Source organism: Hylobates moloch, unplaced genomic scaffold, assembly GCF_009828535.3.
Source record: "Hylobates moloch isolate HMO894 unplaced genomic scaffold, HMol_V3 SCAFFOLD_1, whole genome shotgun sequence".
In the NCBI taxonomy this organism is placed as follows: domain Eukaryota; kingdom Metazoa; phylum Chordata; class Mammalia; order Primates; family Hylobatidae; genus Hylobates; species Hylobates moloch.
In genome coordinates, this window is record NW_026652276.1 from 129,895,024 (window position 1) to 129,915,966 (window position 20,943).

A 20,943-nucleotide genomic window follows, 5' to 3' on the forward strand; every position below is an offset into this window, starting at 1 on the left:
AGATTGTATTTGTGAGCATTTGATGTTCTTCTTTAATAACCTCAAGTAAAAGGCTGAATGCATTCAACAACAGTAGCTGAAAAAAGTGCAATGAGTCATATTATAGGAAAATGGAGAAAAGGATACAGGCCTCTCCACTGAACACAATCCTATATTGTAGGCAATCTGTGATAACACCCTTTTCATTTCAGTTCAGTCCCATAAAATTACCACTAACATTACAACTCATGCAGAACACAGATAAATGTAAAAATGTCGCAGAATTCTTCCAGATGGGACTTTTAGTTCCACTAGATCACCATCTACTTTTTTACTTGTCTAATATTTCATTACAACCTTCCATAAGTTAATTTTCTTTCCACTGACCATGTAAATCACAAATCAATTTTCATTTAAAATGCCTGACTACAGATTGCTCCTGAAAGCTCAGAGCATATGCTTCAGTGAATTCTCCAACATCCTTAATGTACATTAGAAAAACGTTGTTTTTTTTTTTTTTTAAAAAAAACCTTTTTTTTTGTAAAGGAATTAATTCTACATTAAAACCTGGCATGAGACCTGAAGCATTCTATTTTCCCCCTAAAATGCGGATATGTTTTTATGGCATGAAATCGCATGTGGTCAAACATTTGTTATGACAAAATTAAAGAATATGGCAACATTTTATACCTGCATAAAGTACAACAGTTTTGCTGAAGAACACACGCACATTCACATACATCTATTACATACACAGCATGTGGCTATATCCTCTAGTTTTTAAGAGAAAATTATAGATCAAATTTTAGACAAAGTCTCTTATACCTGATAATTCTATGAATGTCATGGATGTGGAATTTTTCCCTTCATGGGAACATGCTTTGAAATCCATGTTTCCCCTTGGTGGGGGGTGAAGAAATTCAACCCCAGCACATTGAGAATTCTTCAGAAATATTCAGACAGAAAAGGGAACATGCTTTGAAATCCAGGTTTCCCTTTGGTAGGGGATGAAGAAATCCAACCCCAGTACATTGAGAATTTTTCAGAAATACTCAGACAGAAAAGGTAATCTTGTGCTTTTGTTATGAGAATTCAACATAGCCCGATTAAAACAACTTCAAGTTAGGCGAAAGGTGGGCAGTTAGGAACCAAAAAAAAATGTATTATAAAACAGCCCTCTTTTCGAGTTTTAGCTCCTTAATTAAATGTTTATTATTTTACACTTGAACCCAGGAGGCAGAGGTTGCAGTGAGCCAAGATGGCACCACTGCACTCCAGCCTGGGTGACAGAGTGAGACCCTGTCTCAAAAAACAGAAAGTTTATTATTTTAATGCTATTTTGAATTAAACAGATGTTTATGTTTGATAACATTCCTGATTTCTCCCAAAAGCCTATGAAATTCAAAGTAGTTTGAGGTTTTTGTTTTTTAATACATTCATAAATCGTATTTCTATGTGAACACAATATTGAAATATTTCAGGTGAGAAGTGGTTGGAGTTCTCCTTCTTAAAATACAGTTCGCAGCTGGCTGCAAATCAGTAAATCACATGGTCATACGATATTCTGGAACATTCAGGAGGGAAGCACTGACAAGGCTGTCTCAGGTTTCAGAGAGAAACTTTCACTTACAGACTCAGTCACATCTGCTGAGGGGCCCTCCAGAATTCTGGAAAAGCTGTGGTGGGAAATAGGCATGTCTTTTTTCTGTGCCCGCTGTGTGAATGAATGTGCTGTCAGTCACTACAGACATTCACGAGGCTGATCAACTGGTGTGAGGTATTTTTTCTTTCTTCTAGTAATAGTGATTGCTTTTGCTTTTTTTTGGTCTGTATTTCATAATATTATCACCCTTGTGACCAACAAATAAATTTTCAAGTTTGCTAATTGGCATAAGGTAAAGCAGTCACTGGTGGTTCTAAGGTGTGTTGGGGGAGTGGAACCCCTGAACATGGACCCACTGAACTCTCAGTAGCATTCTGCTCCAACTGCCTCATCTTCATTTCCAAAGACTTGGAGAATTTAGCTAAGAAGACATAATTGCCCAAGACATAACCTGGGGAGAAATGCTAGAGCAGTTTGGGGTTTCAATAGCTATATTTCCTCTTTTTTTTTTTTTTTAAGTGAAGAAATGCAAGAGCATTAATGATTTGAAATGCAAATATTCTCAGAGCCAGGCTTTCACAGTTGGAAAAGTACTACCTAGGAAACACACAACTTTCTGGCTGGAAGTTGGCCAAAAAATTAATGCTATTTTATGACCCATTCATTAATCTCCTGAAAAAGTGTGCAATATCATTTTATGAGCACCAATGACTTTATGATTTTGAGGGGCTTTTGTACACTGATTCTTTTCTTTTGAGGTGACCTGGCTACCTTACCCTGCATTCTATTTGTGGCTAGAGTATGGGGCAGACTGTACAGATGATATAAATGTCAAAAGCTTGCTGGTGAAGTGCACCTCTACTAACTGCGTATCACACTTGACTTAAACAAAATCATCTATTGCATGTGAAAACTCTAAACACAAAATACACCAAAAATGTCTAATAAATATATAGGATTGGATAGAAGTGCTCAAGTAGAGAACCAACTTAATTTTGTTACTATAACTTGAAGGCTTTAACTACAAAAATTAAGGCTAGAGTAAAACAAGAACTAGAATAGAAAATTTACTAGAAAAGTAAGTATTATACTTCAAACTGATGAGAGAGTAGCTCCCACTAGGCTAAAGCATGAATATGGCAGACATGTTCTTGACATTCAAAGCAGAAAATAAGGCAATACTCTGGCATGGAAGAAATTCTTGTGATTGAGGAAGGGATTTAGATAGCTCTCAAAGGTAGGGAAGATTTCAAGGTTGGGGAAAAATGCTACATAGAAAACCAGGATGATTGTTTAGGTCCTCTGTCGAATTCCAACAGTCAGGATTTTACTAAGCAAGTCACAACTTGAAAATCTTTAAGGAAAATTTTCCTCCAATCTCTAGGTATTTTATTTTTTGTCCAGTGTAGCCTTTAATTGTATTGGAGTTCAACAGAAAAAGAGGATTTGCATTGCAAGAATTTCTTTCATGGTAAAAAGAAATGTTCTTTCATGTGAGTATCCACCTGCATATATAACACAGTTGTATAAACCTAAAGTGTAAATCCAACTGCAATTATATAAATACCGTAATGATGATATTTACAAGTTGAAGGGCACAAAGCAGAAGTAACACAACTTCTGAAGCGTGCCTTCTCCTTAGGTTATTTTGATATTTGATATCATACTTGAATGTGATAAAGCCATATTAGGAGAAGTCAGTAAGTAACTGTTCTCTCAAAAATGCTCCTTCAACCATAATGAGATATCACTTCACACCCAACAGGATAGCTACTATAAAACAAAACAAAACAAGAAGCTTCCAAAACAAACCAAAAAACCTCAGAAAATTGTTAAGTGTTGTTAAGGATGTGGAGAAACTGGCATCCTTGTGCACTGTTGGTGGGAATGTAAAATGGCACAGCTGCTATGGAAAATAGTATGGCAACTCGTCAAATGATTAGATGTAGAATTACCGTATGATCTAGCATTCCTCTTCTGGGTATATACCCCAAACAACTGAAAGCTGATACAAATAGATATTTGTACACCCATGTTTGTAGCAGCATCATCCACAAAAGTCAAATAGTGGAAACAACACAAGTGTCCATCCACAGATGAGTAGCTATACATACAAGTGAATATTATTTAGTCTTTAAAAAGAAAACAATCTGACACATGCTACAACATGAATGATCCTTGAAAACATTATGCTAAGCAAAACAAGCCAGTTACAAAAGGATGAATACTATATGATTCCACTTCTATGAGGTACCCAGAGTGGTCGAATTCATTGAGACAGAAAGTAGGAATGGTGGTTGCCAGGGACTGGGGGAGGAGGATGGGGAGTTGTGTTTTAACAGGTACAGAGTTTCAGCTGGGGAGGATGAAAAAGTTCTAGAGAGATGGATGGTGATGATGATTGCACAGAAATGTGAATGTACTTGGTGCCACAGAACTGTATACTTAAAAATGGTTAAGATGATAAATTTTATGTTAGGTATATTTTACTCCAATTTTGCCATGAAAAGTCTCTTCTCTTCCTTTTGTCAACTTCTCTAACTAGATCAGACTGAATAATGGATCCTTACCAGATAGATAACCCCTAAAATTTTCAAGCATTCAATTGAATTTGGCAGTTCGTTTAATTTTTTTTCTGGAACTTTCAGAAATCTGCAAATACCCTTTGTGGGATTATTGGAAGCTTTTAGCAAAAGCAAGCAACAGGCCCCTTGCAAATATGTCTGATGTTGTGGTGAAACATTCCCTCTGAAACATTCTTTAGTGACAGCATTGCCTATGGTTCTTTTTAAACAAACCAAATTCTGTGTGGATGCCTAAGCTTTTATTCAGCTAACTTTTGGTGGTGAAAATAAGTAACTAACAGAGACTGCAAATGAATTAAGATATTTTTTTAATCCCAGAAAAAAATATAGCTTATTTGTTAATTTATTAAGGATATGGAAGTATAATTCTTAAGGAGCATTTTTAAATGTTTTAATGTTTTTTATTTTAAAATATTTAAACCATAAAGACAACTACAGTGAATAACACACAGAGGGCCTGTGTACTCATCACACTGTTCTCACAAATTCTAACATTTTGTCCTTCTTGCTTCATATTGTGTTTTTTTAAAAATATTACAAATACAGTTGAAGCACACAATTTCTCTATATTTCACAGTAAAAAGTGTACTAATTTTTAAAAAGACAAGATCATTTTTGGGCCAGGTGCGATGGCTCATGCTTGTAATCCCAGCACTTTGGAAGGCTGAGATGAGTGGATCACTTGAGGTTAGGAGTTCGAGACCAGCCTGGCCAACATGGTGAAACGCCGGTCTCTACTAAAAATACAAAAATTAGGTGTGGTGGCACACATGAATAATCCTAGCTACTGGGGAGTCTGAGGCAGGAGAATTGCTTGAACCTGGGAAGTGGAGGTTGCAGTGAGCTGAGATCATGCCACCGCACTCCAGTCTGGAGGACAGAGCAAGACACTGTCTCAAAAAATAAAAAATAAAAAAGAGAGAGAGAGAGAAGTTTAGATTCTGATCAATGGAAACTGCTCATAAAACTGCATCCCAAGTAGTTCCTATACTGTAAGCAGAGAGCCTACAAAATGTGTTGTCTCTAATTTGTGTTACCAAAGTGGATCCTTTGTGATTTTCTGCTTGAAGGTCCACAATTTACATGTACACTATTATTTTTATTTTTAATGAGCATAGCTTTTAACCAGCGCCATATGTATAGGCAGATCCTCCAGGCCTGTGTTGCCCAAGAGAAACATGATGTAAGCTACAGCTGTGAGCCACCCATGCAATTTAAAATTTTCTGGTGTTCATATTTAAAAAAATTTTTTAAAAAGCTGAAATTAATTTTAATAAGATGTTGTATTTAACTCAATATATCCAAAATATCATTTCAACACATTATCAACATATAAATAATCATGAGATATTTTGCATTTGTGTGAATTTTAAACTTACAGCATATCTCAGTTTCAATTATCCACATTTTAAGTGCCCAATAGCCATGTGTGGCTCATGGCTACCATACTGGATTTTGCAGCTCTGAATAACAAAAGTAGCCAGCATTCATTGTGCATTTACTAAGTGTCAGGCACCATGCTAGTTATTATGTTCCATACAGTATCACATTTAACTTTTAAAACAACCCTAAAAAGTAGACAAGCAAAGCAAATCTCGGAAATCAGAGTGCCTTGTCTAGGCTACATAGCCAGCACGCAGAAGGGCTGGAAGTAGATCTGGTCAGTGTGACTCACAGGCCACTCTATTAACTACCATGATCCATGTTTGCCTGAGTGCAGAGTCTCTGTCCTAACTGATCCTCTCCTGACCATGTAGCTTCTGTATTAACTAAACATCTCAGATCTTATGCTTACCAGGTGGCTTGGGTTTTCAGTTGCATAAATGCCTTATCTGGTTCCAGAGATGGTGCCAAGTACACCCCTCTTTTTCCCCCATCTCTTGTCAAGGGGCTGGCAAATGCTTTGACTCAGAATCACTTCACAATGACACAAGATGTACTAGGGCATCGAGTTGCAAAAGAAAGGGAGAGACTGATATAATTTAACTTGGTATGCTACTGCCATCTTAGATTCTTTTGTCTATATCCATTGTTCAGCTATTTGACAAACTCCTACTTCTATTCTCTCCATAAAAGTCTCCCTAGTTGGGGAAGTGGCACACCTTTCATGGTTTCATAATAAACTGGAAGTGAGTAACAGAACCAAATCAAAGGAAATAAAACTCCAGTCGCGGCTGCTGCTGGGGTTGCCTTCTGAATGTGGCTTATACAATATTTCATCTGTGCTGACACCTTTCACTCTCAATTATTTGGCTGCTGTCAAAACAAATCAATCAAATTATAGCACTGTGTCTTCATGTTACCATTCTATTGCAAGTTAGCAGCATTAACTTTGAAATATATGGAAGTATAAATTTTATCTCTATTATTTATTTAATGCAACTTTCTCCCATGTGAGTTATTTTCCAAACACAGCAAACTCAAATTATCTTATGTCAAATGTTGAAATATATATATATATATGTACATATATATATATGTTCTGCTAAGAATTTCTAAAATAATTCCACACAAGGGTACTGAGATGCATAAAAATATGTTAATGGACCTGTATATTTGTACTTATCCTAATCCAGTGACAAATGACAAACATACTATGTCCTTTTTATTTTTTTAGTTTTGGCTATAAACTTGGTAAGCACAGTTGGGAGGAGATAACACTAAACCAAAGTAAAAGGTTAACATGGAGCCAAGTATTTTTCAGAGATTACGTTTGCTTACAATATTAATAAAATATAATGTTCAAGGTAAATTGTTTCAGAAAATTAAAACTGTTATTTAAACCACAGTTTTTACAAGCACAAATATCCTTCCCTACAGCACCAGATCTAAACATAATGGTGCCATTTCCACTGCCCTACATGAGGATAGCAGGCATGACCCAAAGGTTCTTTAAAAAGAAGAAAGGAAGGGAAAAAAGGACTCAAACATTTTCATTTTGAGATTTTAAGGCTACAACTACGTTTTTTAAATAATAGATTTAATTCAATTGAGTTACTTTTCAGCAAAAGAACAAACACTGTTGAAACTTTTATGTAGACGCTCTTAAAATAGCTTCTTTATACATGGAAACCTGGCAAATCCTTAGAAGATTAAAAAGCAAACTGACATACTTTTTTGGGGGGCTCCTTCTTGTTGCATTTCGGCTAAATAAGGGGTAAGCAACAATCAAAAACACCCACATTAATGCAGAGATTATGTCCATGAAAGAGAATTCAAACACAGGAGATATCTACAGGAGCCCCACATAACCTGGTGTACAACGATTAGACAAGTTGAGAATGCTTCCTTAGCCTCCATTGTGCCTGTCCCTTCCTCTTCCAGGGCTTGAAGAGTGGTGCTCCTTCCCTAACCTCTTCTCCCCCAGAAAGCTCTTCCCTCCCTAGCTTCAGTCATGGTTTCTTCAGTCACTGGTTTTCTCCAGTACAAATCTTTTTCTGAGTTCTAGATGTAGGTATTATTAACTGGCTAGTGGTATCTCCATCTCATTATTCTACAGTAAATTTGAATGAATCATGGTCAGCTTAAAGTAGGGATCTCCTCTCTCTTTCCTCTTATCCCTCTACATTTAACCCATCACCAAGTCTTATCAAACCCACCTTGTTAATGCCTCCTAAATCAGTCCCCTGCTCTCCATCATTGCCACCAGGACCTCTTCTCCCTGGATTCCTGCAACAGTTTCCTAACTAGACTGGAGTGCCTACTATAGTGCCTGGCAAATAGCAGATGCTTAGTAAGTATTTGTGAAATCGATCAACCAATCTTTGGGCACAATTCATAGAAGGAAATGAGGTTTAGCTTTTCCCCAGAGGGAGCTGAGAAATAATAGCTGTGACCTCTCACTAGGAATCTACCCTGCAAGAATTACACACATTAAGAGAAGATACAGTTTTCCTGGAGAGCATTAGCTCTCCATTATCTAAACAGTGGGCCAAGAATAATGGGAACTGTCTACCATTTTCTTATTTTCAATAAACCCCCACTGTCTGTCCCCACACTTCCCTCAGATGGAGAAATTCTCTGAATTTTGGTTCCAGAAGAGAAGTGAGCAAGTAAACCCACTTCCCTTCCATTCATGGTAATGGAGTGAGATTGTGAATTTCAAACACAGTCTTTTCCTTTTTTAGGCATCAGTGACATTCTAGTGGCAGCCATCTTGGAAAAGAGCTACTCACTTTTGCCAACTCTGATGGCTGGCTTGGAATCTAATCCAGTTTGCACATCCTAGTGTAGAATCATTGCTAGATGCCATCAGAAGCCCTGATTTACAGCCTTATTATGTGCAAACTGGGGATCACATTACTTTGCTGCCTTTTGCTTTGAAAATAAATGCTTTGGCTTTGCTTTGACATTTATGTGGCAGCTGGAAACCATTATCCTTTGACAATGCTTTATTCCATTGACAGTATCTCTTAAATACACAGTATACTAGTCATACTCCTCATTCATGTGTTTCCAGTTTAATCCATGCCCCAGTGCCTCAGTGACACTCGCTTCAAGGATAATGTACTACAGAACGGGCTCTCCAGGTATTTTAAATAAAAAGTCTAAAGCCTCAGAGATACAGAGGTTTGAAAAACTGCCAAAGTAAGACACATTGCAACTACTTTTCATAACTTCTTTATGGTGGATTTCTATTATTGTATGGCGTGTCTTGTGGAGCTCTTCTGAATAACACTGTGAATATGAATTTATGCACTAGGTATTTTTACTATTGAGCTTTGTGACAGCAAGCCACGTATCATTGCATACTAAGAACCAAAGTCCTTTCTTCTCATTTCTGTGGCAGGTACTGCATGGCCCTTTTCTGTGAGTGGTAATGGATCTCTGCTCTCACATTCATGGTGCAAGCAGGGATGCAACTTTCTGAGTGTGGTCATAACTAGAATAGCACAAAATTAAATCACAAGAAAAAGTGGTGCATCTGGCCACCTACTTGTCTTCCTCAAGAATGGTACCAGAAGGTTTAGCACATATTTCTATCCCCGCCCACCCACTCCCTGCCAGCAATTTCTCCTTCGATCAACAAAATCAAGCACATTTAAAGACAATTTTATTAATATTAAATACTGTTCATACATAATGAATGCATAGAATTGCTTTGTGGTTGTATTGTTTTTAATCTGAGAATTAACGCACTTTGTGTTAAGAGCTGCTTTTTTAAAGAAGGTGGTTAGAAGGTCAAGATAGCAGACCCATAAACCTAACCTTGGCAATGCTAGTAATTATGTTGTGGATATGGCCTTCCACCTTAATGAATAGAAAGTATTCGGATTTCAAAATAAAACCTATTAATATAAGAATTTCTCATTGTCTGGAACCTACCAGTAATACTTTGTTATATACAGTATTTATCTTTTATCATTTCCTCCCTCTCTCTGTGGGTGTGTGTGTGGGTGGGGAGGGGGCTTCCTTTAAACAATTGGGATCAAATTATAGGCATTTGGAATCTTGATTATTTTACTGTTAGCTTCTGTATCTGAGAAATTGAGCAAACAACACTGTTTAATGGGGAAACTGAGTCTCCCATTTCCATAAAGATTTTCCTAGTTTCAATTTCATTGGAAGTTTTGTATTTAAACTTTTTTTATGTTTTAAAGAAAGTTGGTATTTTGTGAAGCCCTAGAGCATTCACTTACATTTTCTTTTTTTGGGGAAAAACTGAAACATATTTTGCATACCATAAAATTCCCCCTTTTTGTATAAATTTGACAAACACAAATAGTGAACCATCACCACGATCTAGATAGAGAACAGCTGCATCAGGCCCCAAATTCCCTTGTACTCTTTTTCACCTGTCCCCCACTTCAGCAACCACTGATCTGCTTGTCATCCCTCTACTTTTGCCTCGTCCTGAATGTTACATTAATGAATTCATTCTTTCATATGCCCTAATTTGCTATTTTAAACAGTCTCCAATTGGCCCATATATTCGTTACACATTTTTACATTTATCATTTGAATTCTATGGTTAGAAATTGTTAATATGTGTGTTCTGAAAAACCAGATGAATAGATCATATGATCTAATGGGTTCACCTAATAGAATTCTAGAATCTCAGTGTTGGAAAGAATCACCTAAGTCAAACACTTCTGTAGTGTATTGTTAATGCAATGACTGTTGGACACAGCGCCTTGTCATATAGTTTCCAATTTTGTGCTCCTCCTCTCTTCCTTTAGGGTTATTTATTTTCCTCCTCCACACCACTGGCAGCTGGCTTGACCAGGTGACTTGTCTGGCCGACAGCACGTGAGTGGAAGTGATGTGAGCAGCTCTTGAGCTGAAGCTTTAAGAGCCACTGTAGTTTTGGCATTCCCTGCTCCCTTTGTAATGAAAAAAACATATCCCAGACAGGGGCTGCTTCTTCTGCCTGGATCCTAGAAGGTAGAGGATGTGCAGCAGAGTCACTGCACACCTATGACCCATATGTAATATGAAATCAACAAAGAAACACACCTTCCTGTTGGAGATTTTGAGATTTTGTGCTTAGCACTTAGGACTTCTCCCTGGGACACTCTTTCTTCAGATACTGGCCAGCTTAATCCCTCTTGTCCATTGGGTTTCTGTGCAATGTAGAGACCACGACTTATGACCTTGCATAAAATGCATCACATCCCCATCCCTGCCATGCTTCCCCAACTCCATCTGCTTCACTCCCCCAGTAGCATATATGTGCATTAAGGAACTCTTTGTTTACTGTTATGTCCTAAGTCCAGATCACGACCTCTAATGCTTTGAAAGTTCAGTAAGTATTCGTTGAACAAATGAATAAATGTTGCCTTAATAGAAAAACAAAAATAAATAGGTCTGTTTCTTATCAAACTGGTGTGGTCTTTTACTGTCAGATAATTAAAACCATATAACTCGATACATAGTTCTAATTTGTCTTCTAGTTCTGAAACTTACTCTAGGTTTTTTCTTTTTCTATTAAAAAGATTTTGCTCTTTCTTGCCTCTTGTATTTATTTATTTATTTATTTATTTATTTATTTATTTTTGAGATGGAGTCTCACTCTGTTGCCCAGGCTGGAGTCCACTGGCGCGATCTCAGCTCACTGCAACTTCCACCTCCCAGGTACAAGCGATTCTCATGCCTCAGCCTCCTGAATAGCTGGGACTATAGGTGCCCACCACAATTTCCGGCTAAATTTTGTATTTTTAGTAGAGATGGGGTTTCGGCATGTTGGCCAGGCTGGTCTTGAACTTGTGACCTCAGGTAATTGGCCTGCCTTAGCCTCCCAAAGTGCTGGGATTACAGGCATGAGCCACCACTTTTGGCCTCTTTCTTGCTTCTTACATTACAAGCTGCTTCATATTCTTGAGCTTACCCAGGCATAAGTAAGTAAATGCAAACATATATCCATGAAAAATTACAGCACAACTGCATTGTTTTTAAGTATGTTCATCTCTAACATTTCAGGCTCTATGATGGCCACGCTCACACACAGGCAAGGCATACAAGGTCCTCAGTATCGCCTTCTTCCCGCTCCTGTAGTCTGATTTCTTGCCACCTTGGATTCCCAATTTTCATTGAACAGACAGAGCTATTGATAGAACCTGTAGACTCTGGTTTCCTCGTGCCTTCTTCTCTACATTGAATGCTCTCTTTACTTCTCTTTACTGGACTCTTAGTCTTTAAAATTCACTCATTCACACTTGAGCACCTTTTACAAGTAAGCCAGGTACTTTCTCTGTTCTTGGGCCACTTTATTGAATCAAATAAAGATGCCTGTCACAGGGCTTCCATTCTAGGCACAGAGTCAGACATAAATGATGCACATTAGCAATACATCATACACAGAGATTCTCCTCTACAGCAGCAAGCCCAAGGATCACAATGCTGCTGACCCTGCCCTCGATGGCTATAGTAGGCATCACCCAAAATGCTCAAAAAGGCCAAATAAAGAAAAACAAACATTTTTGAGATTTTGTAAAAGGTCCTAAGTGTTAGGGAAAAAGAAAATGCAGAAAGCAAGTAAGGGAGACAGGAGTGCTGGGGCAGGGGAGGAGGAGGAAGGAAGGCTTGATGCTTTCTGGGTGGGAACAGAGTGCTTCAGGCAGAGGCAACAGCCTGTGCAAAAGGCCCTGGGCTAGGAGTACATGCAAAGAACACCATGGAGGCCAGAGTGCCCTCACATCAAAGCTGATTTAATTGAAAGAGAGGGGTGCAGGGAACAAGAAAGCAAAATAAATTAGATTCAAGATGTCTGTCTTGGAAAAAACTTTGGCACAGGGACTGACTGGAAGCAGAAAGAAAAGAAGCATTCCCTTTTCTAAGGGACTGCATTTTCAAAGGAGCTACACGTCGCTATCTGTGGGAAACATCAAGCAGCCCGTTAGACCTCCAGCTTCTATAAGCTATAAATGGACTGAGAAACTCCCTGAAGAAAGGTATATTCCTCAACTTCCTCATCAGATGTGGCCAAGGAAGATAACGGACAGGAAAGAATCTCCCAGGGGTGTGGCCAAGGGCCAAGGAGAACAGTGGCCTAGAGACACCCAACAAGTGGCCTAGAGACACCCAGTCAAGGAACCTCCATGATGTCTGCCCACTGGGACGTTGGAATGGTCATAGATAAGCAAAATATGGCATATTTTTATGATGAAACACTGCTTGGAAATTAACAGAAAGGAACTACTATACTGTCGTATACACAACAACATGGATGAATCTCAAAAACATTATGCCAAATGAGAAAAGCCAGACACAAAAGAATACACATAATATGAATCCATTTATGTGAAGTTCTAGAACAGGAAAAAAAACAGATTACCTGGTTGGATGGAGGGACTGACTGCAAAGGGACACAGAGGAATCTTTTAGAGATAATTAAATGTTTTCTGTATTGATGGAGCCTGCATGGGTGGATGCAATTATCAAAACTCATTGAACTAAGCAAGTAAGGTCCATGCATTTTCTTGTATGTAAAGGATACCTCAGTGAAAACAACAACAACACAAACAAAACGGAATATAATGCAACTTGCACATGAAATCCCTAATCCCCAAACTATTTCCAGGTACTTCAGCATCCACAGACTTTAATTTGGGGAGTCAGAGAAAACCAGGGCAGGTTTCCTGCTAGAGCGAAGGGAAGAAAAACTATCCTTGGCCTTGATTTTTCAACTGGCCTTGAACCTAATTGCTTTTCCATGTTCAGGTTTAGCAGCACTTTTTAATGTATTTTTGGTCATTAATTTAAATGTTATGCTTGACTTAACTGGAATGTTCACACTTTGACATAAATCTCCTATGTAGCACATTTATATTCTCCATTTATGTTGCCTACAGTGATTAGTAGGTCATTCTGGCCTGTGCTGTGAGAACAAGTCACTAACCTGAACCATTTGTCCTAGAAGTAGACTCAGCTCTACTGTCCCATTAACTCTTTTGCTGCCTGTTGTCACTCATGTCGAGGCTGTATATATCTTCATTTCCTGCCTATGTTTCAAAAAAGCAAAAGATCCAACACATTTGCATGAGCTCCATAAAGGGGATTTTACTTTGCTACATCAACTAACAACCTCCGTTTTTACCCCAGGACTGCACATCTTTAGGACAGCTATCTGTGTTCCAAAGTAATAAGTAAAAGGGAAGACACTGACTTTTCAAGGAGCTTATGGAGTATGTGACAGAGCAAGCTTAGTTATCTTCTTTCTTTGCAGTTTATGGCTATTATTCACCTTATTTCACAGGTGTGCGCTTGCTTACAGTCATCAGAGGCCAAAGCCCAATAAACATGGGATGAAGGATGCAGGGATGGAGAGACCCAGTGTAGCTGATGATGGATGGTACTTGGAAGGGGAAAGGGGCACTCAAGGCAAGGTAGGAGAGGGCACAGAACTCACCTATTTCACGTAAAGACACAGGGCTTTGAGGAGTAGGTCATTTTTAGATCTTATCTGAATGCTCTGAGTAGAGCATTTCTGAATCCCACCCAGAGCTTCCAAGGACTTCGTTCAAAACAGTCAGAACCTAAACCTCACCACTGGCATCTCCTAAGCTCAGAATTTGTCTCAGTCCTTGCTCATAGAAGGCCCTACTGGCTTTTACTGTTCCCAAGAGAAAGGCCAATGTCCAGCCTGCCTTACCTGCCACCCCTTCTGCTGATGAGAGAGGCTCAGCTTGTTTCTTAAGCTCACTTGTCCATGTCCCATACCACATCATTCTGGCTTCCCACTTCCCACCGACATCATAGCCGAGAGGACAGAAATGAACGTCTCAATCCGGGGGCAGTCAATCTCCAGTCTGGCCAGTGACATGAGATAGCTTAAATTAAAAGGCTCAGCCTCATGGTTATTTCTCTCTTGGATACTCAGAATTTTAGACAGACATGGAGATAAGGATAAAGATAAAGATGATGGAGACAGAGAAAAATGGAGAGTTCCTGACAGGTACTTGAATTGGAAAGATGCCTGACCTTAGAGGAGACAAAATGGAACATGAGTGAACTGGAATTATGGTTCAGCCAAAAGCCAACCAATGCAGTAGAGAAACGTCCTGGAGGGAGCAGGAGAAGACAGGGAGATGGGTCATTAGTCATTCTGGGTGTGGGGATTAGATGCCTGCCTCCTGCAGAGGAGAGGATGAGGCTGGTTTGCTGGGTGCTCTAATGCCCAAATTTCATTCCAGGTTCCAGTGAGGCTGGGTTACAGGACTGTTCCTAGGATCCTGCAAGATGTCTAACTCCTTACAACTGTGTATCTTCTTAAAATAAGAACTCATCACTGATGAGACAGGAATCAATCTCTTTCTTGCTGGGAAGGATCTGAGAGAAAGAGAAAACAATCTCCAGGCCACGCATACAGGTTTTCTGTTGAGTTATAAGGTCTTTTTTATCAGCAAAGCAAGACTTTCATTGGATAAAATCTCAGATCAAGGACTTCAAGAGGGCTTCCATTATGTAAGAGAACTTCCCTTGGTCTTGAGGATATGAAAGTCCTAACAGAAGCAAAAATGTTCCCACACATTATTCCTTTCTGTCATTCTCATCTGGAGGCCTGGGGTGGTGAGTGAGAGCGGGAGCATTAATGAGGACATTCACTGCCTTCATGTGGGTCATCCATTATCATAAGAGTCTCTGATTCTGGCTGCTGGTGATACTGGGGGATGCCATGGACTGGATGTTTGTTTCTTCCACTCCACGAAGTTCTTATGTTGAAATCCTAACCCCCAAGGTGATTGTATCAGCAGGTGGGGCCTCTGGGAGTTGATTAGGTCATAAGGGTGGAGCCCTCATGATGAAATTAGTGCCTTTATAAAAGGAACCCTGAGAGTTCTCTCATACCTTCTGTGGTGGGAGGACACAGTAAAAAGACAGACATCTATGAACCAGGAAGTGGGCCTTCACCAGAACAGAATCTGCCTGTGCCTTGATCCTGGACTTCCCAGGCTGTAGCACTGTGAGGAATACAATCTGTTGTTTATAAATCACCCTACCTATGGTTTTTATGTTATAGCAGCCCAAACAGACTAAGGCAGGGAGATGCCTAATGAACTTTGAATAATCTCCCTAGATCAGCATTTCTTAAACTTTAATGTGCATGGGGAATATCTGGGGATCTTTTAAAAATGCAGATTCTGTTCAGAAGCTCTTGGGTATCTCGGGTAGAGCCTGAGATCCTGTATTTCCAGCAAGCTCCCAGGAGACATTGATGCCACTGGTCTGGGGACCATGTTTTAAGAGGAGATTGTGATATGACCCCCGCTGTCAGAGTAGAGAAGAGCTGCTCTCAGTGTAACAGCATGTCACGAGTGCTCATTAAAATACATGTGTAAATCATGGCCTCCGAGGCTCCGAGAGCTATTCCGTGTGACTTGATAGGGGATGTAAATGAACACGCTCTCAATCACTTCAGTAAAAAGGAAAATATTTGAAATCTTATCCCTGAATTCCAAACCATTAAGAGACTGATGTCAGCAACTTTTTTTTCCTTTCATCCTAGCAAATTTGTGGCTTTTGAGCTAGAAGAATAGACAGGCTGGAGGGCTGGGTAGGAAGGCTGGAGATAATTCCAGTTGGCCGAACTGTTTCATGAATAAAAGCTTAACACTTCACAATGAGGAAAAGGGAACTATTCATGACCAAGCATGTTACATGGTAACAGGCTCTGCTTCAGACTAGGTGTGCAGACTAAGTATGCAACCTCCCCCTCACAATGACCCACCAAATCTGTTTTATAAAATCACTGGAGAAGTGGGGTGTTTATTATAGATGAGCAGACTTAAGAGTCATTTTTAAAGACTCTGAAAAGCCTTGGGCTGAGGTTGCTGTATTTATTGTATAGGAAAGAGATGGGGGAAAGGAAATAGCCTTCTCCCCTTGCTGTTGACTGTATGAATGCATGTAAGGATTCCTTCTAAGGTACTGATAGTCCATTTACAAGACTCTCACCCTTAACTCTCACCTTTGAGACAGGATGAGATTTGAGGTCATCTTGAAAACTAGCTCAATCTCAGAATCCCTGCAGATGACCTTTCAGCCTGTCAGACATTCACTCACCATCCCAAGAGTCCCACTGCTTCTGCAACATAACCTGGAAAGCTCCACAAGCCATTGATTCTGCCTAGGGATTGTCAAGGGCTGTGCAATAGGTCGCCTAAAGGTGGGAAAATCAGCTTTGGGATGGCTGCTGGTGGACTGATTACAAGACAACCACTGGCTTTGCCCTTTAGGTGGTGGACATTTATCTTGGGCACTTTTGAGGCATGAGACTTTTCCTGATTACCATCCTTATTGCCCTTGAACTTCTCGTTAGGATGACCACCTCTTTCTGGGTTACCTGAAAAGAATAGAAAATCCCAAGGAAATTGGAAGGTAGAACTTCCCTGGATCCTGACAGTGATTTAGGACTTGGGATTCATTCACAAAGATATTAAAGAAGAAGGCATTGGGGAAGGAGCTTGATGTGAAGCCTAATTAGAAAGCTTTTCCTATAACCAGCTGATTTGCAACTGGGAGGTGTTTTATTCTAATAACCTCATCACCTTCCCTCCAACGTCAGTGAAATTTTAGAGGAAGACAAAGGGGGAAATGTTCACTTGTGCTTGTGTAGCAGACAAGAGCCTGGGCGTCAACTCCAACCCACTTCTGAAGATGATGCTGAGAGGGAAATTGTATCAGAAGCGCCCAGGGATAAGAAAAGCAAGTGCTTTTGTTTCTGCTACTTAATCAGGCTACAAAGCTTGGGATTCCTTTTCTGAAACCAGAGGTGCCTCAAAGAACCAAACTCCAAACTATAAGCTAATAGTGAACTTTGATATTTACAACAAACAAAAACAAAAGGGAAAATCTTGGTGGAAGAAGTCCACGTTGGACCAATCATTAATTTTGAACTCTTAAAAAAACAGGTACTAATATCTTAAGAATACCAAACCATGATCAAGAAATAACAAGCCTACTTTTTGTTTTAAACTCTGATTTTTGGCATCCATCTTAACCAAGCAGGATTAATTCGTGGCCTAGGAGCTCTTTGAGCTTATGTTTATTTATCATATTCAATATACCCATAAGCACAAATGTTCCAAATGGAAGGCTGCATTTTGATAATGCCCATTTCTTCATTAAGATTTCATCATCCACCTACATTAAAAAGCCTCTCCCTACACTTTGTTGCTTCGGCTTTCACCTTGTGTATTCTTGCTTTATTTGCTTGATCTTGAGATCTGGCTTCCCAGGCACTCTCAAATTTGAAACAAGCAAAGTTTGTGCATTAGCGTATCCTGGGCATGCATGATTTATGAATGGCAGGTTTCTTGGCACAATTTAATGGTACAAAGAGACTTTGTTTTAAACATTAAAATGGAAGTCAAGAAGTGGCAACAATGGGTGGGGTAGCAGAACACAGAGCATGGAAAGAAGGTTGGGTCAAGAGTTAACAGTTCTTACTTGGTCTGTTTCTTAGTCTTGTGGACTGATTCTCCAATAAATTATATGAAGCCCTAACATTTGACCAACTAAAAAAGTATTTTAAACTGCTATTCTGATAACTTACCCAGATGAGCCCTCGTTTTGCAAAAAATTTAATTGTTAATATTTATATATATATGAAGAAAACAAACATCTTTGACTAGTCCAAAATAAATTCATTTTCTCTTTAGCAGGCATCCTATTTATATTCAGGTCATTTTCCACCAAAATAATTCTTCCTCTGACAGAATCTTTTGTAAATCAATCTATCAGTCAATGCTATCAAATCTTTTAAAGAAAAGTCAAAACCTTCATAATATCAAGACAACTACCCTCCCTAAGTAAAATTAGAGTCTGACTTGTTATATGTCCCTGTAATATAAAAGGTCAACATACAAGTCTATTTTTCTCATTGCAAAATATGAGCTCAAGTAACACAATTTTTGTTTAATAACTATAACTAAAACATATTTTGTAGAGCAAAATAATCATTAATAAATTATTCCAAATAATATCTTGTATTTGAGATGTTCCAATCACTTCAAACACAAACAAGCAACTTCTAACTTTTCTTTAACCATGGCTAAATTGAAGAATTGGTGAGATGATAACTCAGGTCTTCAAATAACAACACAGGAATTTTACTTTTAAGTTTTTGATATGTCATGCAATGATGACTCATAAATGCTTCCAGGAGATCTGAAAAGTTTTGATACCAATGTTAGGAAATGAGGATTGATAAAACCAATGGCTTGTGCAAGCTCAGGATTCACAGACAACTGAAAACTTTGCTTCCTACGGAAGCGTTCCATATCATTTAGGGCAGAAGCAACTCTGAACGATATTCACCATTCTTGGCACTTTTTTTTGTCCACTTCAGAGAATACTGGCCAATGGGTAGAGCCTTATGTGGCCCATGGACACTATGGATTACCTTGTAGATTTTGCAATGGCAGAGTCATAATGCCTCCGGCTGCAGCTGCTGCCACCAGCCCTTGGATGTTGGTGAGATTCGCTGTTGGCAGTGTGAGAACCAGTCCTTGCTGGCCTCCTAGCTGTCCCGCCATGTTGAAGGGAATGAGGATTGGCTGGTTGAGGGCTGGGGGGCCTCCCGGCATCACGCCAGCCACAGCAGAAGCTAACTGCTGTGCCGTCAGAAGTGGCTGCAAGGAAACAGATACAGCTAGCTCACTTTCCTGTGGAACCAAGGCATGGGTTTTAAAAACATCTTCCTTCCATTTAAGTAGGGTCAGAAAGTTCCTGAAGAAGTACCAAAAAACATGCTCTATCTCATTTAAAAAAAGATTGGTAGAAAAAAATTTTCAAATTTGCATTTCATTGATTTCTTTGGAAAATTTCATTTGGTTTGGACTTCTGAGGAACTCAAATACCTTTACAAGTAATAACTTACGTTTATATGCTATTCTTCCAATGAATTTCCATTTGATCCTATCTTCATATATTTGAAGCTCTCAGCTAATTTATTCTCTGTTGTTCCAGAAAGAACTCATTGGGATCAGTGGGATTTTTTGATTCAAAAAGAGCAACGAAATACTACTTCTGACTTTTAAATTAACAGAAATAATGCATAAAATTTACTCAATGCTGGAAAGTCTGTATTGACACCATTATGCAGATCGATGGCTGGGGGAGATGTACACTAGCATAATCCTTTTGGAAAGCAATTTAGAAATAGATTATCAAGAGCTGCAAAAATAGTTATCCCCCTTTAACTCAGAATATACTCCTAGGATACAGCTTGAAGATATTATTCAAAAGGAAATAAGATAACTGCATAAAAACATGCATTGTTTCAAAATACATAAATATTGAAAATAGTTTATTACAGTACTAAACTAGATGAAATATTGCATAGTCATTAAAATGGATCATTATGACACCTCTTTAGAAAAATAGAAAATGTTTGTAATATGAGAATACAATAGAAAATAAGCTGGATAACTATTAAGTAAACTTGAATGATTATTGTTAAAATGGTAGAATTATGTATGTACAATGACAAGATCTAAAACTGAATATAAGACATAAAAACATTTGATGTGGATAAAACTTAAAAGCTTTGAAAATAATTCTTTTGTTATTACTCTAACGTCATTTGCCCAATTAAAATGATATTATACAAACACATGTTTACATCCACTATGGAAGGAACAGCCCTTCTCTGGTAGGGAAAGGCAGCTGCTGGGCATGTTTTGAGTGCAGCACGTGGGCTCTTCACCAGGATGACATGGGAAGGACTCCTGTCCTGGTCAAGCCAGATGACCACAAGAGTCATTTGATCTTAGAGTCGATTCAGGAGTTTCATTGCAGCCTTATGGGAGCCATGTGGAACATAATAATCCCATATCTGTTGTTCTTCTACAAGAACCAGTGCAAAGCTCTTATGTGAGAGGCAGGTAATTAAATACAGGCATACTACCAAGCCCAACGCATAATAACCAGGCACTATTCTAATGCTGTAGTTATTCTACCAATGAGATACAGAGAGGTTAGTAACTTGCCCAAGTTCCATGTCTAGTTGAGAGGGGGTTCAAGTTCAAGCCCAGGAAGGCTGCTCCAGAGCCTATGTTTTACCCCTTTCTTGTATCCCCTCCAATACAAAGAACAGATTTAGAGAAGTGGGGCTGCTTTATCTGAAGAATGAGGGGAGGTGTGGAGAGGGCTAAGCCCACACTTTGGCCATTCCCTGCAGTGTTCCTTTCAGGACCCTTTGGGGGAGACTCTGCAGAGCCCTAGGATTCTGCACAGCTGAGTTTAGAACTGCTGCTTTAGACCCCACAGGCCTTGCTTCCTAATGTATTTGTGCACTTTGTTAAATTCACACCAAGTAACTGTGCTTCTCTTTTT

The 20,943-nt window shown here is 39.0% G+C and overlaps 1 protein-coding gene across 1 annotated transcript in view; it reads right to left on the reverse strand.

Annotated features, from left to right (window-relative positions):
• POU6F2 (POU class 6 homeobox 2) overlaps positions 1 to 20,943 on the reverse strand; it is a 479,743-nt gene that overhangs the window by 241,491 nt on the left and 217,309 nt on the right. The window contains exon 4 of the mRNA XM_058445593.1: positions 19,010 to 19,238. Within this exon, the coding sequence (XP_058301576.1) occupies positions 19,010 to 19,238 (229 nt within the window). The remainder of the gene's footprint in view (positions 1 to 19,009; positions 19,239 to 20,943) is intronic.